This window comes from Oncorhynchus keta, chromosome 22, assembly GCF_023373465.1.
Source record: "Oncorhynchus keta strain PuntledgeMale-10-30-2019 chromosome 22, Oket_V2, whole genome shotgun sequence".
Taxonomy (NCBI): Eukaryota; Metazoa; Chordata; class Actinopteri; order Salmoniformes; family Salmonidae; genus Oncorhynchus; species Oncorhynchus keta.
In genome coordinates, this window is record NC_068442.1 from 37,256,779 (window position 1) to 37,283,327 (window position 26,549).

The 26,549-nt window shown below is 41.0% G+C and overlaps 1 protein-coding gene across 1 annotated transcript; it reads right to left on the reverse strand.

Moving 5' to 3' along the window:
• Window positions 1–5,373: 5,373 nt before the first annotated feature.
• Window positions 5,374–26,345, reverse strand: LOC118400782 (retinal homeobox protein Rx1-like). The gene is made up of 4 exons (XM_035797782.2): window positions 26,120–26,345; window positions 19,106–19,492; window positions 11,976–12,229; window positions 5,374–9,969 (listed from the first exon to the last, which is right to left on the reverse strand). The coding sequence occupies exons 2-4, from the start codon at window positions 19,377–19,379 to the stop codon at window positions 9,526–9,528; spliced, it is 972 nt and encodes a 323-aa protein (XP_035653675.1). The 5' UTR covers window positions 19,380–19,492; window positions 26,120–26,345; the 3' UTR covers window positions 5,374–9,525.
• Between the last annotated feature and the right edge of the window lie 204 nt (window positions 26,346–26,549).

Genomic DNA, 26,549 nt, shown 5'->3' on the forward strand with positions numbered 1-26,549 from the left:
TTGCACTGCCTACATAAGGAAGCAGTCACACATGTTTGTTCCCCTAAATATTCCTAAGAAACTCTCTAACTAGTCTAACACACTGTCCTTTGATTACATGTACAATGAGTATATTTGTGTATATAGACATAAGTGGTCTTGTCTTGAAACTCTGTTCCACTCAGCTGAGCGGTGTCTTCTGCTCTGTCTTTCAGCGGTCCCTGGATACATTGGAAATTCCATCTCTATGTAAAAAAGCTATTGTTGTATGTACCTGTACCAAAAACCTCTCATCCATCTGCATCAAAGGATTACAGACCTGTCACTCTTACCCCTCTCTTGATTAAATCTCTTGAAAAGATCATCAAGGCATACATAATCAACACCACCAGACACCTTCTTGACCCCCTCCAATTTGCATACCGGTCAGAGAGAGGGACAGATGATGCCATCCTCGCTCTTACATCTGGTGTACATGCATTTGGAGGGCAGTAAAACCCATGTGCCTATCAGGTTCGCAGATTTCTCCTCGGCATTTAACACAATCAATTGGTTGGTCCTCGCGGACAGACTGAAAGGAGACTTCGGACTTGATGCTATGCTTATCACATGGATCACCAACTTCCTAACTGATAGGTCTCAGCAGGTACGAGTTGGCAACACACTCGCTGAGGTGCGCATTAGTTCAGTATGGAACCCCACAGGGCAGTGTTCTTTCACCAGTACTATACATACAGACAGCTGCCGGAGCCGTTTCCCAGGGCGTCACCTTATCAAATATGCTGATGATACTGCTTTGGTCAGTCTTCTCAAAGGGGATGAGACGGAGGACGGACCTGCTCTGAATGATTTTACTGTCTGTCTTTAAAATTACATACATAAAAAAACAAAGGACACAGTGATTTACATTCGAAGGAACACTACCATACACACAGTCAGCAGCATACCACCCTGCGTCCCATTTTTGGCTTTCTTCTGAAGCTAAGCAGGGTTGGTCCTGGTTGATTGCTAGATGGGAGGCCAGATGCTGCTGGAAGTTGTGTTGGAGGGCCAGTAGGAGGCACTATTTCCTCTGGTCTGAAAAATCATATCCCAATTTCCCAGAGCAGTGATTGGGGCCATTGCCCAGTGTAGGGTGCTGTCTTTTGGGTGGGATGTTAAACAGATGTCCTGACTCTCTGTGATCATTAAGGATCCCATGGCATTTATCGTAAGAGTATGGGTGTTAACCCTGGTGTCCTGGCTAAATTCCCAATCTGGCCCCTGTACCATCATATTCACCTAATCATCCCCAGTTTATAATTGGGTGTTTCAACTATTCCCCATGTCATTGCTGTAAATGAAAGTTTTCTCAGTCAACTTACCATGTAAAATAATGGCTAAATAAAAACACCATAACTGATAAAAGGTGAGCCCATTGAAATAGTGGAGGAGTACAAATATGTTGGGCTCGTCGGTGACAACAAGCTGTCCTGGGATCATTTTACTGATGCTATTTTTAAGGAAGGCCAGCAGGGACTGTATTTCCTACGGACACTGCACTTTTAAAATTTTGATCTAACCATCATGGTTCTCTTTTATGAATCATTTATTGAGAGCATTCTGTCCTACTGCTTGACCTGCTGGTTTGGAAATGTCAAGGTTACACAGAAAAATAGGTGGGCAAGATCTGCCATCTCTCTACCTGGGGAGAGCCCTCCATAAGGCAAATAAAATAGTGGTTGACTCTTGCCATCCACTAAACCCTGAATTCCAGCTCCTTCCCCCTGGCCATAAGTACAGACTACCTAAGGTTAAAAAAGGGCCAAGTACTCTTTTATTCCAAATGCAATTCTTCAATTTAACAATTTGCTCTGAGCACTTGCACTATGAAACTGAAGTTACCCTGCCTATTTGCTTGTAAATATCCATTGCTATTTATTTACATTTTTTACATGTGTTATGTTTTATGACTGCTGCAAGATGAATTGCTGAGGACAATAACGTTTTCTGACTCTGAATAGACAAGTGAGTGATAAACCATACATTGATATTAACAATCTCAGCAAATTAGTTGAATATAGATGTTTTCCAAATGCCAACCATAGTTGGCGCTAGTAATCTCTTTTACATGCTGTCCAGAGCAAATACCCTTGGCAATTGCCATAGTTCACAAATGTTAATTCAAGTGGATATAAAATGGAAAACCAATATTTTGAGGATGAGATCTTTCATATTCTAGTTGTGGGGTGAGGAGAATGCATGTGGATTATATTTTTGGATTTACTATAGTGTCGACTGAATAGCTTGTCTGTCTCTCCTCCCCTGTGATAGATTATAGTGTAACCAGATTATACAAACACAATGAGCAGACCAATTATATCAGGTGTGTTTTCCTGAACAGTTCCTGCACAGTGCATTATGGTGTGTGTGTTTGTGTTGCGCACATGCATGTGTGATCTACATTCAAAACAATCTGGGGTTATCGGGAGTTGTTTCACGTGCATTATAATAATTGTTCTAAAATAGCAGAGCGGAAGTGACAATCTCACACCGAATGTATAGCAGGCCCTTGCAACAGCTTATCCAAATGTGTGCTTTCTGGTGAATGAGAGCCTATGAAGGTTTACAACAAGGTACACTACAATACCATGAGTATGTGGACACCTGCTCATCGAACATCTCATTCCAAAATGGGCATTGTCATGCTGAAACAGGAAAGGACCTTCCCCAAAATGTCCCAAGCAGGGCAGAAATGTGATGAACTGACGTGTTGGAAAGGTGGCATCCTATGACGGTGCCAAGTTTCAAATCAAATCAAATGTATTTATAAAGCCCTTCGTACATCAGCTGATATCTCAAAGTGCTGTACAGAAACCCAGCCTAAAACCCCAAACAGCAAACAATGCAGGTGTAAAAGCACGGTGGCTAGGAAAAACTCCCTAGAAAGGCCAAAACCTAGGAAGAAACCTAGAGAGGAACCGGGCTATGTGGGGTGGCCAGTCCTCTTCTGGCTGTGCCAGGTAGAGATTATAACAGAACATGACCAAGATGTTCAAATGTTCATAAATGACCAGCATGGTCAAATAATAATAAGGCAGAACAGTTGAAACTGGAGCAGCAGCACAGTCAGGTGGACTGGGGACAGCAAGGAGCCATCATGTCAGGTAGTCCTGGGGCACGGTCCTGGGGCTCAGGTCCTCCGAGAGAGAGAAAGAAAGAGAGAATTAGAGAGAGCATATGTGGGGTGGCCAGTCCTCTTCTGGCTGTGCCGGGTGGAGATTATAACAGACCGTGGCCAAGATGTTCAAATGTTCATAAATGACCAGCATGGTTGAATAATAGTAAGGCAGAACAGTTGAAACTGGAGCAGCAGCATGGCCAGGTGGACTGGGGACAGCAAGGAGTCATCATGTCAGGTAGTCCTGGGGCATGGTCCTAGGGCTCAGGTCCTCCGAGAGAGAGAAAGAAAGAGAGAAGGAGAGAATTAGAGAACACACACTTAGATTCACACAGGACACCGAATAGGACAGGAGAAGTACTCCAGATATAAGAAACTGACCCTAGCCCTCCGACACATAAACTACTGCAGCATAAATACTGGAGGCTGAGACAGGAGGGGTTAGGAGACACTGTGGCCCCATCCGAGGACACCCCCGGACAGGGCCAAACAGGAAGGATATAACCCCACCCACTTTGCCAAAGCACAGCCCCCACACCACTAGTTTAAAGTCACTGAGCTCTTCAGTAAGGCCATTCTACTGCCAATATTTGTCTGTGGAGATTGCATGGCTGTGTGCTCGATTTGATACACCTGTCAGCAATGGGTCTGAAATAGCCAAATTCATTAATTTGAAGGGGTGGCCACATATGATGATCAGGACCAGGTGTGCAGATAGCTGATGGGATACAGGTGCGGGTAATCAGAACTCCCAACTGGCTACATTGCCCAGCAACCAGACAGGGTGCGTTCCAGGACGCCGGAAAAAAACACTCCAGGACAGAACACAGGCAAAAAACAGACTCAGGAAACGAGATTCGTGACAAGAGGCAATGGAGTAGGGAACAAAATAATATATTATGTTATTATGTAAAATTAATTGCTGGGGGTCAGTTATTGAAGCGTTCCCAACACTTATGTGAGGACAACTCAGCATGTTGACTATAAATCAGAGACACACGGAAGTCCTAAACTGTGTTGGGCTCGGATTCAAAATGTGAAAGACATTGGAGGAGATGGTTGATTTTGCACAACAAAAGCTTCTACGTTGATCTGCTGCTCTTTTCCCATCCTTTTCTTTGTGCCACTCACTCCATCTCAACGCATGCCTACCCCGGCCCTGGCTGCGCCGTGCCAAGATGTCCAGCAGTCAGTGTCTGCTCAGGCCTGGCCTGGCCACTAATCCCTGAGTTGTCAGAGAACCACGCTCTGAACTCATCCTGGTCCTCAGGAAAAGGCTCTAATTGGGAGATTTTCTACATCATTAACTCTGATGAGCAGCCATCCCACCCTTACTACAACCCTTCTCTCTCTCTCTCTCTCTCTCTCGCTCTCTCTCTCTCACTTCTACGCTCTCTCTCTCTCTCTCTTTCTTCTTGCTTCCACACTCACACTCTTGTCTCTCTCTCTCTTTCTTTCTCTCTCTTGCTTACAGTCTCTCTCTCTTGTTCCCTCTGCCCCCTCCACCCCCACCCCCACTCTATCCCCTCACGATTAGGATGTCCTAAATTGTTTTACAGTGCAGTTTTCTCATCCACACGGTGTTGTTTGTTTGAGAACACTGGATAGATAGGATCTCCAAGAACAATATAACAGCATGTGTGCAGTGAGCTGTTCATTAATGATGAGAGAGACTACTACTTGTTGCCATCAAAGGAAAACCTGTTTTATTAAGAATCCCCTATAACCACACTACTTTTGAAGATGAATCTTTTGGCTTCCTTGTTCATTTGATTGCCAAATCCTAACACTTTCTCCAAAGTTTTGCTTAGAATCAGTCAAAGGACGTGAGTCATTAAATTACCTCTATAAAAAAACACCAGGTAGTTGAAATTTATAACACACACAGATCCAAAAAGAACCTTCATAGCAAAATCATTTTTTTTTCTAACATTCTGTTGTGTTCACTCTTTCTTTGGCCCCAGATGGCCCTGATGATAGGTTCTCCGGGCTCCCATCTGACAGGGAGTGTGGTTCACACGATGGGGAGGCGAGTGCGGCAGGACCAGCCCACTGTGAACATGTGCTGCAGCGGCAGCGCCCGGGGGCAATTAGGGAGCAGTGGCCCCTGTAGACCCCCCGGGAGCCTGATTGATTGGAGCCTCATCATTCTAACGGGCTGGCACCAAGCCACCAGCCAGAGATCAGGGGACATGAGGGTGTGGGAGGGAGGCTACTATTCACTGTGTGTTAGATCCCATCTCTATCCTATCCTCTATACTATAGTAAGCCTACTGCTACAGAGCTGTATTATCCTACTTCAGAAACCATACTGTAGTGTCAACCGTTTACATTCAAAGATTAGTAGATCGATATTCACAGTCAGTGGATTTATAGAGTAGGTAGGATAACGGGGCCAGGAGACAAATATGATATCAAACTATATTTGTTTATTTTTTAAGTAGATATTACATTTTTCCAGAACATGGACATCAACATTTCAGACAAAATCAAAGTAAACAGTAGAAGAACAAGAACACATTACAAATTGATTGGTATATAGGGAATTAAAAAGTGTCCTGTATATTTTCAGATATAAATCTGAAATGAACTTCTGAAGTTTCTAGTGCATTTTTTAAACAATATCTAAACTTTGGCTTATTCTTGGTCCCAGTACCACATAATGAAAAAACATTTCTAAACATATCTTTTAATGTGCAAACTAACCCTGTTTCTCTGTTGGGCGTGAGGTCCCAAAAATATCTGACAAGAGTTAAGAGCTAAAGAAAACAACATAAGACATAAAAACTAGACAACTGCAAGTAAATTAGGAAAAAATGAACAGCCTATTTACAGTTGAAGTCGGAAGTTTACCTTAGCCATATATATTTCAACTCAGTTTTGCACAATTCCTGACATTTAATCATAGTAAGGATTCCCTGTCTTAGTTCAGTTAGGCTCACCACTTTATTTTAAGAATGTGAAATGTCAGAATAATAGTAGAGAGAATTATTTATTTCATCTTTAATTTTTTACATCACATTCCCAGTGGGTCAGAAGTTTACATACACTCAATTAGTATTTGGTAGCATTGCCTTTAAAATTTTTAACATAGGGAGAAACATTTTGGGTCGTCTTCCACAAGCTTCCCACAATAAGTTGGGTGAATTTTGTCCCATTCCTCCTAACAGAGCTGGTGTAACTTAGTCAGGTTTGTAGGCCTCCTTGCTCGCACACACTTTTTCAGTTCTGCCCAAAGATTTTCTATAGGATTGAGGTCAGGCCTTGTGATGGCCACTCCAATACCTTGACTTTGTTGTCCTTAAGCCATTTTGCCGCAACTTTGGAAGTATGCTTGGGGTCATTGTCCATTTGGAAGACTCATTTGCGACCAAGCTTTAACTTCCTGACTGATGTCTTGGGATTATGGCCAAACAGTTCTATTTTTGTTTCATCAGACCAGAGGACATTTCTCCAAAAAGTACGATCTTTGTCCCCATGTGCAGTTGCAAACCGTAGTCTGGCTTTTTTATTGCGGTTTTGGAGCAGTGGCTTCTTCCTTGCTGAGCGGCCTTTCAGGTTATGTCGATATAGGACTCGTTTTTACTGTGGATATAGATACTTTTGTACCTGTTTCCTCCAGCATCTTCACAAGGTCCTTTGCTGTTGTTCTGGGATTGATTTGCACTTTTTGCACCAAAGTACGTTCATCTCTAGGAGACAGAACACATCTCCTTCCTGAGCCGTGTGACGGCTGTGTGGTCCCATGGTGTTTATACTTACATACTATTGTTTCTAAAGATGAACGTGGTACCTTCAGGCGTTTGGAAATTGCTCCCAAGGATGAACCAGACTTGTGGAGGTCTACAATGTTTTTCTGAGGTCTTGGCTGATTTCTTCTGATTTTCCCATGATGTCAAGCAAAGAGGCACTGAGTTTGAAGGTAGGCCTTGAAATACATCCACAGGTACACCTCCAATTGACTCAAATTGTGTAAATTAGCCTATCAGAAGCTTCTAAAGCCATGCCATAATTTTATGGAATTTTCCAAGCAGTTTAAAAGCACCATCAACTTAGTGTATTATGTACACTTCTGACCCACTGGAATTGTGATACAGTGAAATAATCTGTCTGTAAACAATTGTTGTAAAAATTACTTGTGTTATGCACAAAGTAGATGTCCTTACCGACTTGCAAAAACTATAGTTTGTTAAAAAGACATTTGTGGAGTGGTTGAAAACGAGTTTGAATGACTCCAACCTAAGTGTATGTAAACTTCCAACTTCAACTGTATTAGGGCATAATTAGCAAAACAACAATGATGATAGTGAGAGTTTATCATAGAATCCCATAACACACCAGTAAAAAATATATATATATTATTTTAAGTATTGTCCGATGGTGCTATTACCGTCTATGACATTGAAAATACTTTGGAAAATTCACAGTAAGTTGGATGAATTGGCAAGTCTGTGGTGAGTCTGCAACTTTTTCAAACAGTTGTTCTCTGTTAGTCTGGCAGCAAAGCCATTTTGAGTTTCCATTTAAATCAAATGCTGCAACAATATACATTTTGTGTGAAGGAATTGATTTCCTTCATATTGTAATAGTCTAAAAAACATCACTGAAATTAAAATAATTAAATGTTATCCCTCGTGCCTATTCAATTACATTAGGATAAATAATGTTAATATCTGTAAAAAGTATCAGAAAAATAAAATTGCTAAATTATTTTCCATCAGAAATGATTCATTCTACCTTGCCCTATATATGACATATTGTCATTTTACAATGTGCCGTATACAGGGGTGGTTGGAGTAAAAAAAGTTTTACCATACACAAACCAGTTAATGGGGACCCAATCTCCCCAATGCCATATTAAATATACATGCAGTCATTATCAAAACATAATGCCACATTGGACCTGTACACCCCATGCTCATTTCTTGGACGTAGAATTACAAAAAAACATTCATGATAAAATAGACAAATCATGCTCTTTTTTCATTCCCAGAGGCCTATTTAGTGTAGTCTGATCATTTTCCCCCTCAAACTTTAGACAAAGAAGATGGTCTTGGATCAATTGTGCCAACAAAGACAAAACTATGTGTGGTGACATCAGACCATTCTCCTTCTGCTGCTCTGCATGTACACACAGTGACGGAAGGCCAAGCTGCCTTCTCCAACAGCCACTGAGACAAAAATAGGTTACTTTAGTGGCCACTTCACTCTGTCCCCCTGTCCTCTTCCAAACCCTACTGTGTAAGAAGGACCTGGCTTCCATTCTCTCTCTGTACGAGGCTTACGCCATAGAACTCTCTGTTTGACTGACCCAAACATGTTTAACAGCTCCAATCCAAAACTAAAACAGATATTTTCTTCCTCAGTTAATCAAGATGTCACACACTGAAGGTGCCATACAATTCAGAGATTTGATTTTGATATGTACCACTCCTCAAGACTCATTCTCAAGGAACAAGAGCCTCACGTTGTTTGACTTGCCAGCATTTCTGTGAAAGAAGTTGTTGATATCAGTGTGTGTGCTGTCTGGGGTGTTTGTGTGTGTATGCAGTCTGGAGTCTCAGGACAATCATAGTTTTAGTCAATTAAGACTAAATCATTTTCAGTTGAGTTGATTGAGTGTTAAAACATGTTCACTTCTTTTCAAATGAAATAGCATGACAGATTGTCTTACGCATCCTCAGCTGAAAGCGTAATCCAGCCAGAGCCAGGACATATCAACCATGACCCCACAACCCACAGTGTGGACAGAGGCTCTCCACTGTAACTGCAGTTACCACAGACAGAAATATAGTGTTCTCCATCTTCGGGGAGGTGGCCCTTGTTTTCTTTTTCTTCAGGTGTTGAAATAACCTGACCATCATAACTAGATGAATGATAATGTTTTTCAGGGTCATAGACATAGTGATTCACACCGCCGCAACCTTCAACTACTATTATGGGAGACATGGCATGTCCAATCACAAATAGTGAGAGAATGACTGGTTAATTGACCCATAACATTCATGACAAATTAGACAATTGGATTAATTACAAAAATACACAAACCTTAATTTGCAGAGTTAAATGTGACCATGTGTGAGCACTCTACAAAATGTATTTTGTGAAAGGATCTGGAGGGGACTTCATTAGGGTCCTTTCTGGGTGGTGGCACACAAAATATGCATCAATTTCCAATCCTTCACATTACTAGTAGAAAAGGAACTCAAAACAGAGACCAAGAACCATTCTAATATAAAGGTCGCTGGTGCTGGAAATCTTAGATATATCAGGAGTCATAACTGTGCATTTCTCGGTGCCATCACTGCAATCCTGTCGCATGGAAAACGGCATTAGCATGGACCCAAAATCCCAATCAGGCCTGCAAACACAGTGTCAATATCCCATCACATGGGCTGCCAGGTTTTGTCCATTGAATGGATGTGTTCCTTAGCTTTCATCCTCAGCGCTGCGATGCTGGAGCTCCTCTGGTCCACGTCCTCCATTGGATACTTGTCGGTGAAGGGAGCGGAACACTGGTACGGAGGAGGTGTCATGGATTGCATCCCCTGGCCCATGGGTGAAGGGCTGTTGAGGAAGCTGTGGCTGGGATAGCCTCCCTGCAGTCCCTGGCCTGTGCCCATGAAGCCTGGGATGCTGTGAACTGGGGTGGCGCTGGACAGAGGAGAGGTCAGCCAAGGGTCCAGGGGGAGGGAGTTGCTCATGGGCCCCATATTGCTGTGCATGGGCGGCCGGTTAAATGAGAGCATGGGTGAGTCGTGCAACTTCATGGTGGTGGCGTCAAGCTTCTCCTGGCGCCTCCATTTGGCTCTGCGGTTCTGAAACCAAACCTAGAAGAAGGTAGAGGGTTTTGATTTATAGGGTAGAGTATTTACAGTACAGAGCATTTCAACTGATGCCAAATGGGATTAGTTTAGTGCTAATATTAGCATTATCAAGCTACCTATTTTGGAGGCTTGGTATCAAATAAATTAATAAACTATTACTGAATGTAATTGTTCTGAGACCAGTTAGGGTTGCAAAATTCTGTAATATTTCAATAAATTCTCTGTTTTTTCCAAAATCCCGGTTGGAATCAGGAGGGAGTAAGCAGGAAATCCCAAATCCTCCAAACAGGATTTCTGGAAACCAGGGAATTTATTGAAAGTTCCTGAAATATTGCAACACTAAGAGACCTTCAATTGCCTTGGCCTTCACGTTTATCCTCCCCCCTGCTGTAACACTTTGCATATTTTCTGGGATGTCCCTAAAGCAGGGTTTCCCAATTCTTAGAATTTTAATTGTTGGACATAAAGACTGTAAAAACACCTGGAAATCAGTGATTTTAATTTAGGAAATCTGTTCCCAAGTATTCCCACGCATGACAGAGAGACATGTGATCATATACAAATGCAAGCAAGGCTTGAAATTATTATGTTTTAGTCAAATATTATATCTGTTTGGGCTCCATGCGGTCAATTTGCAGTCTGCAAATTATGTTTAATTATTTTCCAGCCCCCCGACCATCCGCTCAACAAAAAATCATCCCGCGGCTGAATCTACTTGATGATCCTTGCCCCAGAGAACCTGGGACCCGATCCATTGTCAGCAAGGCTTGGACAGTGACACCTATGGGCATGGTAATCTGCTGATTTTGTATTTTTACCTGTATTTATTTTTTTTAAATCTCATTGAGATAATATCTCTTTTCTAAGAGAGACCTGGTCCAATAGCAGCAAGGGGAACAACGTTTCAGACAAAACAACTTACATACACTAACACAACATTAAACAAAACTATAAACACACATACAGTACAACAATTACATATTACATTGAAAACACAAACATCTTGACGAAAAACAGCTGGCCTTAGAGGCCTTAACAGGAGCATCTTAGAGGCCTTAAGTAAAATGTCCTATCATTACTCAGCAGCAGAAGACCATTATGTCAATGAGGCCTGTGTGCACAACAGCTATAGTTATATTTACAGCATGAGGTATTTAACCTGTGCAGGCCAATCTTAAATCATTTCAACCTGCTTTAATACTTTGCCCTTAGACTCTACTATAAGACTGCCCTTAGACTCTACTATAAGACGGCCCTTAGACTCTACTATAAGACGGCCCTTAGACTCTGCTATAAGACGGCCCTTAGACTCTACTATAAGACGGCCCTTAGACTCTGCTATAAGACGGTCCTTAGACTCTACTATAAGACGGCCCTTAGACTCTACTATAAGACGGCCCTTAGACTCTACTATAAGACGGCCCTTAGACTCTACTATAAGACGGCCCTTAGACTCTACTATAAGACGGCCCTTAGACTCTACTATAAGACGGCCCTTAGACTCTACTATAAGACGGCCCTTAGACTCTACTATAAGACGGCCCTTAGACTCTACTATAAGACGGCCCTCTGCCATGCTAAGACAAGCTCCTAATGTCTATCCTCAGGAAACCAGAGACCTGAGCCATTGGGGACACGACATGGCTTTCTTTGTCACTTGTATTTATAGTGCAACGTATGCTGTGAGAGACCCCGAAGCTCCTGAGGATGTAGAAATCTGCCCTAAAGTCCTGTCATCACTCATGATTATTATCTAAAGATTGAAAAAATGTATTTCTGACCCAGTGATGTTTTTTATACGAAAGCATAAGCAATTTGTCCACTGTATTCAGCTCTAAACAAACTTAACTAGGGGAAAAATTCACATTGGACCAAGGTTGTACCTGATCAGATTTGTACGAATGTGAGCTCACTACTGACTGCTGTTGTCACAATGATTTGCTAGAAAGTCAGAGGAGTTGACCAGAGCACAGCACAGTAACAGTAACAATAGTGGTGGACAAACCTACCTGAACTCTGACTTCAGGGAGGTTAACCTTCATGGCCAGCTCCTCACGGCTGTACACATCAGGGTAGTGGGACTTCTCAAAGGCACGCTCCAGCTCGTGCAGCTGGTAGGTGGTAAAGGTGGTGCGGTTGCGTCGGTGCTTCTTCTTGGGCCGCTCTTCCTCGCAGGGCACTGGACTCTTCCCACCGTTGCTGTCCACATTCTTCCTCAGCTCACTCATGTCCCCATCACACTTATCTGAGTACAGTACTGAATCTGTAGAGCCGATAGGGAGAAAGAAGAGATTAAAATATGTTTAATCCATTAACAAAGTTACTTTGACTCCTTTTGATTTACCCAAACAAGCTTGTTTGACTTTCTCTGTGTAAATGTAAGTTGTTATTTTTTTAAGCTTTACCCAGTTAAGTATCCTTAGCTTGTTAGCCAACTGTTGGCTTTAAGCTCCCCTATCATCAGCCTTATGTTATGTCTAATCAACATGTCTGTCTTGGCTAGACAGAGATTTTTCACAATTTCTGTAATCACGTGTGAGTGAATGGCCAATGGGAATGACCATTCAATGAAAGGTCTAGCTGTTGAAGGGTTAGGGTTGGACAAAAGCTGAAAACATGGGATATTCAAATGAGCTCCACAACCCGTTAATAACTTGACCAGTGTATGTTCTGACAACTTTCCAGTAGAGCACACATTGATTTGACACCTGCAACAATAGGCTACTGTAGGTCATTGAAGCTGAAGTTGACAAAAGGAGGTTGACCAATATACTTCAATGTGACACTTAAAAACACCCCTTAGCAAATTGATGGAGATTAAAATAGTCTGCGGTAGACCTATAGGCTGGTATCTAGGTTAGCAGTAGCACAGTACAGAAAACCAGTGGAGAAGATGAAGAGGCAATCCCAGGTTCCTGTAAATCTAAAGAAAGGAATATCATCTGATATGGATATGTTGTAGTTTATAACGAGTTATGTCAGATTACTGTAAACTGCACGTGTCAAAGCAGTGTGTCTTACTCTATGCATGCAAAGACAATTTGATTATCCTTCAGCCTTGTAACAAAGCATGCTTGCACCGCATACAGATGTAGGATCTTAATTTGAGACAGTCCTGCAGCAATAGGAAATGTGAATTGTTATGTGGATTATATTTCATGGACATTTTTGTAAAGGTTGATGTATTTTTTGTAAGGCAAAATCAAGTCTGACATTTCTAAGTGGAAATTACAAACTTCTGAAATATTTTTAAACCTCAAACACACTACAAGTTAGACATTTCCTGCATTGCATTTCCTGCAACAGGGTGATCAAATTAAGATCCTACATCTATACGTGTCACTGACTTGCTAAGGCCTTCACTGCAGATTTCCCTCTTCAGAGGGAAACAGATGCACCCTGTTATTTCCTCTGATGGCGTCCACGTATACTTAACTCTAATCTACGTAGGACATTCATTTGTATCAGTTTCATAATCAGGAGAATACTGTAATCATTACAAGGAAATGGGTAAAGCCGTAACATGCTGGCTGAATTAGCTTTAGTCAAAGGGTAATCAAATTCAAATCGGGCACAAAGATGACCATCAGATCAGTTGCCCCCTCTACGCATCTGCCATCATAGCAGTGATCTATGCATTAGTCCTGTACTGTATAATAAATTATCGGTAAACAAATTATCTATTGGGACACTTCAAACACGTCAATTCTGTAATTTTCCCCAGACAAAAGTAAGAGTGTGTCAGTTTGGGTTAATATTGTGGGTTATATTCATTATCAGTTCACATTGACCATATAACTTTATAACTACCCATTTGGCACATGGAGGGAAAGGGATTCTTTGGGGGCTTCGTTTTACAATACTTAACCAAAACTTTCTTGCTCTGTCACCAAACCAAATATGGCTAGCCCCAGCCCAGTTCAAACCCATGACCCAGTAGGAACCAATTTTAAACCCACTAGTGGATTCCGACCATTATCAAATCCTGCTAAACAAATCTTCATATCAAACCAGTGCCTGATAGAATCCAGACAGAAAGCCAAGCAAAACCTTAAATTAACAGACAGGGGCAGCTAGAAGTATTTTGGGGTCCATTGATCTTTCTCTCATTAACAGCCTATGACAATGCCCATAGTGACACAATGGAGAGGTCAGGCTGGGTTCAGTAACCAGCTCACTGCCTGTCAGCCTGTTGGAACCACCCGTCTAAAGATCTTGACATGTTAACAGTCCAGCAGTAAACCTCAATGTGGAGGGAACAAAGTGATGCAATGTAGTACGAAGTGCCCATTCAGACGGAACAGGGGTGACTAACAAGTTAGTTATGTGTTAAGGACATGTAAATTAGTACTGAATACCAAGTGCTCAGTTGGTAGAGCATCTCACTTGCATCTCCAGCTTTGTGGATTCGATTCCTACGGGGACCAATACGAAAGAGCATAAAAATATATGCACTCAGTACTATAAGTCGCTCAAGATAAGGGCATCTGCCAAATGACTAAAATGTAAATGTAATGTAAATTAAACATTAATGATAATATTTTATAGTCAATTGGTACAACCATATCAAAAGACATGAGTCATGACAAATGCTGATTTGTGCTGCATGTTTCATCAAACTTTGTTTTTTTGGATCCCATAGAACCAGAATATCAAAACTGGCAGAGATAAAAAGATGTCCCACATTTCATGCAGAGATAAAATGTTAATAAAATGTAACTGCACTACTGTAGAATATCATGTGTCCAACAGAAGATTAGGGGAATTCCACAAGGGAATGGGGTTTGGGACGAAACACCCTCACCATCTTGTTTTGTAGTTTATCTCTCAATATCAGCATGATTTCACAGTTTTTGCAAGGTACAGCAACATGTCATGTACAATACCCCTATAGAGATACAATATAATGTGAGAGAAACAGACTGTCTGCAGGGCTAACTCATGCAGCCATTGAGGTCATCTTTGCCTCAACGCATTGATGCAATGGAAATAATAAAATCTTAATGACTTAAGTAAATCATTACATCACGAAAAGGGAAGTGTGCAAGTTCAGGCGTCCTCCTACGCACTTTGTGGTCCACTAATGAAAAATGAAGGGTTAGTATTAAAGGTTCGGTTTAGTTTTTTTCCATTGGTTGGACGTTAGCACGTTGGACTCGCCAATTGGTGTCACTTCGTTAGTCAGTATGTGATACACCTGCGCTGATCTTGTTAATCAGAAGGTGTTGTGATATAGGCTAGGGGGCAGTATTTTGATGTTTGGATGAAAAACATGCCCAAAGTAAACTGCTTATTTCTCAGGCCCAGAAACTAGAATATGCATATAATTGGCAGATTAGGATAGAAAACAATTCACCGGATGTAGACGAAAATGATCCCACTAAAGGGATCTGAGCGGCAAGAGGATTTATTAAGAGCAGCTGGCACAGTGCTCCAGTTGGCTTGAGCGATGTGGAACCTTTTAGTTGGCTCTCCCTATTTGATTTCTAAAAAAACTATCCTGTATCTGATCTTCCATGTTCTAATTTTGCTCTACTTTTTGGATTGCAAACAAAATTGCAATTGTTGCCTAGTGGCAAACAAAATTAAAACCCACCCCAAATTTGAAGATGGGAAGCGGGTGGGTATAATTTGTGGAATGTTCCAACAGCAATCTGTTCCAAAAACTTTGAAAATAATGATGCCAACAAACAACGCATACAAAGTAGCATGATCAATTCACCGAGCTAACTAGCTGCCGAATAGGCCTCAACTCACCACATAGTTCATTCTTAATTTTTCATTTTTGTTGAACCTTTATTTAACTAAGCAAGTCAGTTAAGAACAAATTCATATTTACAATGACGGTCTAGGAACAGTGGGTTAACTGCCTTGTTCAGGGTCAGAATTACATTTTTACCATGCCAGCGCAGGGATTCAATCTAGCAAACTTTTGGTTACTCGCCTAATGCTCAAACCACTAGGCTACCTGCCGCCCCAATAATGTTTGTCCATAGGCTACCAGAGTGAGGACAGACATTTTTCTGAATAGATGTGGTGAGTGAAAACTTAACTAAATTGCCCACTCCCTACCTGGTATCTTATTGCCACTATACAACTTTGTATGCGTTGTTTGTTGGCAACCTTGCTATTTGCAAAGTTTTTGGAACGGATTCCTGTTGGAACATTCCACAAATTATACCCACCCGCTTCCCATCTTTAAATTTGGGGTGGGTTTTAATTTTGTTTGCCTCTTGGGCAAATTTTGTGGCCGCTCATGGTGGGTGTCTTTCAGGTCCCATTTGTTGCTAATCAACTTTCAAACCTCTCCTGGAACTCCACCTGTTTTGTTGTGGTTGTTTTTTGTTAGTTCCCCCATCTCTTTGAGCGGGAACAAAAACAGCTGCACTCAAATGATTATGTTTGGTATGGTTACACAAGACAGAAAAAAAGAAGGTAAAACATCTAGCAACCCCAAACGGGTTGCATGTTCGAATATCATCTGACAGCTTTATTATTTTTGCAACTACTTACAACTTTTTTGTTATTTTGCAGCTACTTAACATGTCAGCTCTTCCCCCAACCGTAACCCCAGTGCCATCTCTCACTCTCACATGCCACACCTCTTATTTCTCACGCATCGAAAAGAGTACTGCTTTAATTTTCTAATCAATTCAGTGAGTTCTTTCAACTGTACCTCCTAAGGTTATTATAACCGCAGCAGCTTCTCCTAAGATAGACATAATTTTCCTGCCACTGCACTGAACCGCGGCAGACTGAAGTGTCTGATTGGTTTAGTAAGGGTCCGGGACCAAGGGGATGTGATGCGCGTTTGCAAATAAAACACCCTCACGGTTAGAGCGGAGCAGACAGCCATGGCAGACTGGATAGACACATGTGGAGCAGACAGCCATGGCAGACTGGATAGACACATGTGGAGCAGACAGCCATGGCAGACTGGATAGACACATGTGGAGCAGACAGCCATGGCAGACTGGATAGACACATGTGGAGCAGACAGCCATGGCAGACTGGATAGACACATGTGGAGCAGACAGCCATGGCAGACTGGATAGACACATGTGGAGCAGACAGCCATGGCAGACTGGATAGACACATGTGGAGCAGACAGCCATGGCAGACTGGATAGGTACATGTAGTGCAGACAGCCATGGCAGACTGGATAGACACATGTGGAGCAGACAGCCATGGCAGACTGGATAGGTACATGTGGTGCAGACAGCCATGGCAGACTGGATAGACACATTCGTTCTAATCTAGGCCTACTTAACCAAGTTTATGAACTCAATTTTCAAAAGAGCAGCATGGCAACTTGTAGTGTGGTTTTTAGACAATTGTCAACATTATTTCTGTCACTCCTGTCCCCGAATGCTTTCTTTTGACAGCATGTGATACTAGTGATGTAATCCACATGAGCCCAGATCCATAGGCTATATTATTCATCTTGTTTGGTTGGTCATTGGCAATTTAACACTAGGTTCATTAAGCTGTAACATCGAAAAGGCAGCATTCAGCATGGATTTTGTCCGAGTGACCTGATTTCTCTGACTATGAACATGATTTTTCCCAAACAGATTGTGAACCCAAATGTGTAACTGATTCTCGTAGGCGGACACTACACTGAAAGATAATTTGGGTTGGATGTAAGGGCAGGCTGTGGCTACGTCATATTGTCTTCAGGAGATTTACTTTTAAATTCATTTGCTCTTTCCCCATAGCTGATGTAAGTCATTAGAACAATTCCGATCCCCTATAATGGGCTAACATATATAATAATTAGTGTGAAAGAACTATACTGTTATTCCCCATACTGGTATTATTTTATTTGTATTCAAAAAATCTATTTGGAGATGGCAATGCATTCTTGTCAAATTTGAAGGACAGACAAGCTGTCTTCATCAGGGTATATATATAATGCATTATTGTAAGCATTTATGGGCAGTGTTGAATATAGGCTACATAAAATGAGAAAAGGCTATTTTGAAATACCCCTTGCCTCAAATATCCTGTTTTGTCATTTTAGTATTGTGCACAAACTGCTAGACAGAAATGGCAGGCATACATGCAAAATATCTTGCCTATGTAAGATGTTGGCAAGGTTTTACAAGCCTCAACCACCTGAAAATTGATATTCATTTGATTTTTATTGAATGTGGGGTCATTTGTAAAACAAATCTAATATCACATGAACATATTCAAACCCAGAGGATTTGGGAAACATAAATCCAGGGTGGCCTAAAGCCTCTTGGAGAGCTACCTCTATTTTAAAGGGATGAATTACATGTTTGTTTCTTGTGGACTAGGAGAGACTTCAATCCATCCTATGGTTAGCCACTGCCACCACCTGTTAATATTAGCATTTTCTAACAAAAACCAATGTAAATCAATGTCCCTCAATTAGCATACTCTAAATCATGCCCAAATAATCTCAAAGTATCTTCAAACCAAGTGGACCCCCAGACTAGGGGATAGAGCCACTGACATTCACGATAGGAAATTTCACTCCAAGCTATCTTCAAAAGTTGGCAGCCCTGTAACCCTAACCTTAGCCCTTTAACCTAACTCCTAACCTTATCTTGCTAACGTTAGCAAATTGGAATTCGGAACATATACATTTAGCAAATTCGTAACATATTGCACGAATTGCAATTCACAACATATACGAATTGTAATTTGTATTATGTATGAAATGGATGATGGACATCCACAAATTAATATATACAATACAAAACATATAATATTAATTGGAGTATACCGGATCTACTACTGTATATTACGTCTACCCCTGAGTCCAGGTTGGAATAATGTGAGCAATATCTCTCATGCCATCTTCCCCTATCCATATTGTATGTGTAAATGTTTTTATAAATGCATTGTGTGTTATTATAATGCCTATGACAGATACATTTCCCCCTTGGGCTGATGGTAAATGAAGTAAATTCCTTGCACTTATCCTGCATTAGCTGCTTTCTACATTCAACATGTTCCTATCAGATGGGGCTTGATAACTTATGAAGACCAGCAAATTTGTCAGTGTGTTATGTCCTTATACATTCTGAGCCATGCGTAAATGCCACAGAATCAGAACTGTGATGTACAGTTTGCCCAATGAAGTGTTTCTCTCTACTGGGAGACTCACCATGGTAAGACCTTTGTTCTGAGAGGTGCCCATAGGGGTGTGACAGGTCCTGCTTCCCAGGGTCCCCCAGGCCATCCACGCCCACTTTGTGTCGTCCTGGACCCTCAGAGGGGGTGAGCAGGGGGTCCTGGTCTTTGCTGAAGCCCAGGATGACATCAATGCTGTGGACGCGGCCGCCCATCGCCACCCCTCCTCCTTTCACCATCTCGTGGAAGTTACTGGGCGAGAGGCAGCTGTCATCCACCACACTCATGGTATCCAATGATAAATGCATTCGAACGTTCAGACGCTTTCTCTATACTTTAGCAGGGAAAAGTAGACTTGGCTCGGCTTCGTGAAGGAACAGGTCCAAGGATGAGTTTTAAAGTGATGTCTTCCACAAGTTCTCTGCACATGCAAAACACAATCCAAGTCATCACATGATCAGAAGCAAGTCTGCCGTTTAGTAGAGCCACATGAAAATATTCAAACACTCTCACAACCACTACTATTCTGATGATAATAATATATAATCATTTGATTAACATAGTATATTCAATATAAACAACATTTCAGACACAAAATGGTTTTGAAACTCTGAGCAATAGTTAAAGGGGTATATGGTATGTGTGTTTATCAAAATATGTATCGATCACTGGAGTTGATCTTTTAATGAGACATATTATTCAATTAATCAAAAGCAGATCATGTAATGCATTTTTATTCTATTGCATAAACTCATTATCAAGGATATTGAATGAATTGAGATTGATAGAAGTGTGGTTGAATGACTTTACTGTATTATGATCCTTCTACGAAAATGTCCCACCACCAGGAAAAGCACTTAAAAATGTCAGATAATGACACAAAATATGTTTTTGTTAATTGTTATTTGAGAACAAAACATATGTTAGACAAATATATTCTAAACAATGTTTTTTAAACAGTATACCATAGAACATGGCAATTTGATGATTCATTTGGTAGTTTCATGTAAAGCCTTCAGGTCACACTGGTATAATGGATTTGGAGACAGGTGCAGGAATACGCAATAGGGGTTTTTAATACACCCAAAACAAACACGTATACAAAAACACTGGGCTGTACCCAAACAAAAGAGCGAGGGTAAAGATTGTTGAACGACACGGGACGATACCTGTAATACACCATATACAGTTGAAGTCGGAAGTTGACCTACACCGTAGCCAAATACATTTAAACTCAGTTTTTCACAGTTCCTGACATTTAATCGTAGTAAAAATTGATAGAGCTGGTGTAACTGAGTCAGGTTTGTAGGCCTCCTTGCTCGCACACGCTTTTTCAGTTCTGCCCACAAATTTTCTATGGGATTGAGGTCAGTGCATTGTGATGGCCACTCCAATACATTGACTTTGTTGTCCTTAAGACATTTTGTGGTCAAATGGCTTGTGGACATTGTCCATTTGGAAGACCCATTTGCGACCTTCCTGACTGATGTCTTGAGATGTTGCTTCAATATATCCAAGACTTTCGACTCTGTCAATCACCACATTCTGATTGGTAGACTCAATAGCCTTGGTTTTTCAAATGATTGCCTGGCTTGGTTCACCAACTACTTCTCTGATAGAGTTCAGTGTGTCAAATCGGAGGGCCTGTTGTCCGGACCTCTTGCAGTCTCTATGAGGTTGCCACAGGGTTCAATTCTCGGGCCGACTCTCTTCTCTGTATACATCAATGATGTCGCTCTCGCTGCTGGTGATTCTCTGATGCACCTCTACGCAGGCGACACCATTCTGTATACATCTGGCCCTTCCTTGGACACTGTGTTAACTAACCTCCAGATGAGCTTCAATGCCATACAACACTCCTTCCGTGACCTCCAACTGCTCTTAAATACAAGTAAAACTAAATGCATGCTCTTCAACCGATCACTGCCCGCACCTGCCCGCCTGTCCAGCATCACTACTCTGGTCGGTTCTGACTTAGAATATGTGGATGACTACAAATACCTAGGTGTCTGGTTAGACCGTAAACTCTCCTTTCAGACTCACATTAAGCATCTCCAATCCAAAATTAAATCTAGAATCGGCTTCCTATTTCACAACAAAGCATCCTTCACTCATGCTGCCAAACATACTGACCATCCTACCGATCTTCGACTTCGGCGATGTCATTTATAAAATAGCCTCTCATGCTGCCAAACATACCCTTGTAAAACTGACCATCCTACCAATCCTCGACTTTGGCGATGTCATTTACAAAATAGCCTCCAATACCCTACTCAACAAATTGGATGCAGTCTATCACAGTGCAATCCGTTTTGTCACCAAAGCCCCATATACTACCCACCATTGCGACCTGTACGCTCTCGTTGGCTGGCCCTCGCTTCATACTCGTCGCCAAACCCACTGGCTCCGTGTCATCTACAAGACCCTGCTAGGTAAAGTCCCCCCTTATCTCAGCTCGCTGGTCACCATAGCATCTCCCACCTGTAGCACACACTCCAGCAGGTATATCTCTCTAGTCACCCCCAAAACCAATTCTTTCTTTGGCCGCCTCTCCTTCCAGTTCTCTGCTGCCAATGACTGGAACAACTACAAAAATCTCTGAAACTGGAAACACTTATCTCCCTCACTAGCTTTAAGCACCAACTGTCAGAGCAGCTCACAGATTACTGCACCTGTACATAGCCCACCTATAATTTAGCCCAAACAACTACCTCTTTCCCTACTGTATTTAATTTATTTATTTTGCTCCTTTGCACCCCATTATTTTTATTTCTACTTTGCACATTCTTCCATTGCAAATCTACCATTCCAGTGTTTTACTTGCTATATTGTATTTACTTTGCCACCATGGCCTTTTTTTGCCTTTACCTCCCTTATCTCACCTAATTTGCTCACATCGTATATAGACTTGTTTATACTGTATTATTGACTGTATGTTTGTTTTACTCCATGTGTAACTCTGTGTCGTTGTATGTGTCGAACTGCTTTGCTTTATCTTGGCCAGGTCGCAATTGTAAATGAGAACTTGTTCTCAACTTGCCTACCTGGTTAAATAAAGGTGAAATAAAAATAAATAAAAAAGTCTTTGCTAGGTAAAGCCCTGCCTTATCTCAGTTCACTGGTCACTATAACAGCACCCACCCGCAGCACGCGCTCCAGCAGGTATATCTCACTGGTCACCCCCAAAGCCAATTCCTCCTTTGGCCGCCTCTCCTTCCAGTTCTCTGCTGCCACTGACTGAAACGAACTGCAAAAATCTCTGAAGCTGGAGACTCTTACCTCCCTCACCAGCTTTAAGCACCAGCTGCCAGAGCAGCTCACAGATCACTGCACCTGTACATAGCTCATTTGTAATTAGCCCATCCAACCTACCTCATCCCCATACTGCATTTATTTATCTTGCTCCTTTGCACCCCAGTATCTCTACTTGCACATTCATTTTCTGTACATCCTATCATTCCAGTGTTTAATTGCTATATTGTAATTACTTTGCCACCATGGCCTATTTAATGCCTTACCTCTCTTATCCTACCTCATTTGCACATGCTGTATACAGATTTTTCTACTTCTATTTTTGATTGTTTATTCCATGTGTAACTCTGTGTTGTTGTATGTGTCAAACTGCTTTGCTATATCTTGGCCAGGTCGCAGTTGCAAATGAGAACTTGTTCTCAACTATCCTACCTGGTTAAATAAAGGTGAAATAAAAAATAATAATAAATATCCACATACTTTTCCATCCTCATGATGTTATCTATTTTGTGAAGTGCACCAGTCCCTCCTGCCAAAAAGCACCCCCATAACATGATGCTGCCACCCCCGTGCTTCACGGTTGGGATGGTGTTCTCCGGCTTGCAAGCGTCCCCCTTTTTCCTCCAAACAAAACGATGGTCATTATGGCCAAACAGTTCTATTTTTGTTTCATCAGACCAGAGGACATTTGTATGATCTTTGTCCCCATGTACAGTTGCAAACTGTAGTCTGGCTTTTTTAATGGCGGTTTTGGAGCAGTGGCTTCTACCTTGCTGAGCAGCCTTTCAGGTTATGTCGTTATAGGACTTGTTTAACTGTGGATATAGATACTTTTGAAGTTATTTATTTCCAATATAAGAAGTGTGGTTTGAGTTAGTGGTCACCATCTTAGATATTATATATTTTCTGCAGATTTGTCACTGGTGTTACCATCACTGGTGTTACTGTTCCTGCTGCTTTTAACAGGATAGTTTGAAGATTTGTCACTGGTGTTACCTTCACTGGTGTTATTATAGAAATATGTTTTTTTAAAGTAAATTATTACTCATCCAAAACATTTCTTAATATTATCATGAACCTTTTCTGTCTTTGATTATTTATGCAAATTATATAGTCAAATAACATTCTGGAAAGCATGAATTGTCATTAAAATATAGGTAACTCCAGTGACAGAGGCAACACAGGCATTTTTTAAAAATTGAATTGAATTTATTTAAGCTGTCATTCATGTTGATTTACAATGTTAAGGGGTTTAATTAACTTTTATCTGACATTTTTGTTGAAAAAGAAAACAATAATTTATATATTAAATGTACAGTACCAGTCAAAGGTTTGGACACACTCATTCAAGGGTTTTTCTTTATTTGTACTATTTTCTACATTGAAGAATAATAATGAATACATCAAAACTATGAAATAACACATATGGAATCATGTCGTAACCCAAAAAGTGTTAAACAAATCAAAATATATTTTACATTCATCAAAGTAGCCACCCTTTGCCTTGATGACAGCTTTGCACACTCTTGGCATTCTCTCAACCAGCTTCACCTGGAAGGCTTTTCTTGAAGGAGTTCCCACATATGCTGAGCACTTGTTGGCTGCTTTTCCTTCACTCTGCAGTTCAATTCTTCCCAAACCACCTCAACTGGGTGATTGTGGATGCCAGGTCATCTGATGCAGCACTCCATCACTCTCCTTCTTGGTCAAATAACCCTTACACAGCCTGGAGGTGTGTTGGCTCATTGTCATGTTGAAAAACAAATGGTAGTCCCACTAAGTGCAAACCACATGGGATGGTGTATCACTGCAGAAAGCTGTGGTAACCATGCTGGTTAAGTGTGCCTTGAATTCTAAATCAATCACAGACCGTGTCACCAGTAAAGCACACCCACACATCACACCTCCTCCATGCTTCATGGTGGGAACCACACATGCAGAGATAATCCGTTCACCTACTCTGCGTCTCACAAAGACATGGTGGTTGTAACCAAACATCTCACATTTGGACTCATCAGCGCAAAGGACAGATTTCCACCGGTCTAATGTCCATTGCTCGTGTTTCTTGGGCCAAGCGGTCTTTTCTTCTTATTGGTGTCCTTTAGTAGTGGTGTCTTTGCAGCAATTTGACCATGAAGGCTTGATTTATGGAGTCTCCTCTGAACAGTTGATGTTGAGATGTTTCTGTTACTTGAACTTTGTGAAGCATTTATTTGGGCTGTAACATGAGGTGCTTCGATCACACCAACAGCGTCATTGCATTTTGGTACACCAGAATCACATTAATTTCCAATGAAACACTGCTTTTGCCTTGCAGCATTGCGTTGCAGAGGCAGTCGCAGTGCGTTCTGTGTGGTGCAGACGTTGGACTTATCGAAGGTATGCGTCAAACCTATGCATAGACGGCTTGACAGAAACGGTAGCAGAAGGTGAATGTTGAACTTTTGTTGCATACATATCCAGATGATGCTGCATCTATTTTGCAGAATGACGCTGTCGATGTGTTCGAAGAGTAATGAACTTATCCTCTGTAGCAATGGTAACTCTGGGTCTTCCTTTCCTGTGGCGGTCCTCATGAGAGCCAGTTTAATCATAGCGCTTGATGGGTTTTGCGACTGCACTTGAAGACACTTTCAACGTTTTTGAAATGTTCAGTATTGACTGACCTTCATGTCTTAAAGTAATGATGGACTGTCATGTATATTTGCTTATTTAAGCTATTCTTGTCATAACATGGACTTGGTCTATTACCAAATAGGGCTACTTCCTGTATATCAACCCAACCTTGTCACAACACAATTGATTGGCTGAAACGCATTAAGAAGGAAAGAAATTCCACAAATGAACTTTTAACAGGGCATACCTGTTAATTAAAATGGATTTCAGGTGACTACCTCAACACTTTTTTGGTTACTACATGATTCCATATGTATTATTTCATAGTTTTCATGTCTTCACTATTATTCTTCAATGTAGAAAATAGTAAAAAATAAAGAAAAACCCTTGAATGTGTCCAAACTTTTGACGGGTACTGAATATATATATTTTTTAATTGGCTGGTCAAAAGGACACCATTGTCGTAGAACCACCCGGTATTACTGTAACATGTCAAATCACGTCTATTCCAGTTGCTCTCTGAAATATCTTATTTAGGGCTACATATATTTATAATGAGATTGACAGGTTTACACGTTTATAATGAGATTGACAGGTCCACACCTTAAAGTTTAGGATAATAGTTCAATTTGATGGAGAGAAAAAAACGTATTCGGCCAAATATGGGTATAAGGAACCATATATCATTTTTTGTATTGTCATAAATGGCTTTGTACAGTAGAGATAAGATACTATTTACTGATTAAATATGCAAAAACGTAAATGGCCCAAATGTGAAATTGAATTAGGCTTTACATATTAGAAATGTGCATAGTTATATTGTATTCAATATATATACAGTTGAATGACATTCAATAGCACTTGTTTGGAGTTTATTTAAGCACTAGTATCATTACTGTAGTAAAATATACAAATTAGCCTACAATGCAAAGTTCTTAAAATGCACAATCTCTGTCTTTATATTTCACTGATAAATTACTGTAAAACAAATCTATACTCTGTGGAAAAGAAGCGTCGTTTCCAATGCTAACAACATTCTCACTGTCAGTGTCCATTTCATAAGATTTAAATGTCATGTAGAGACACTCTGTATTGCGAATATTGTTTAAAATGTTCCTCTTTATTCTATAGTAGGCTAAATGTCACAACAAAGGAAAGAGTCATTTCGGTTTGAACCTACCTCTGAAGAAATGACATGCGTTTAGCACGGACTGTCAAAAATCCACCTGTTTCCTCCAATACCGCACTTTTCAATTACTGAGGCGGCTCATGCCGGCGTCTTATACACTGCACACCAAAGGCGTGCAAGTCTCACCCCGGGTCTATTCTTGGCTACCTTGCATCTCCTCTATATTCTCTCTTCACAAACAGTGTGCATAACATGCTGACACAAAAAGTGTGTGCATAAAACAAGCTTGACAACTAATGTGGTTTTGTTGCAGGCTATAACTTAGTCTTTCCAAAGCTCGGAGAGAGTAGTTCTGGTTGTGCTGGAGAATGGAAATAAAACGAGGGGATTAAAAAGGTTTATTAATTAGAATCCTTCCCCTTTGAGAATGATTGACAGTTGTTTTCTAGTCAAGTAATTGCACTAAATGTAGTTTGCATTC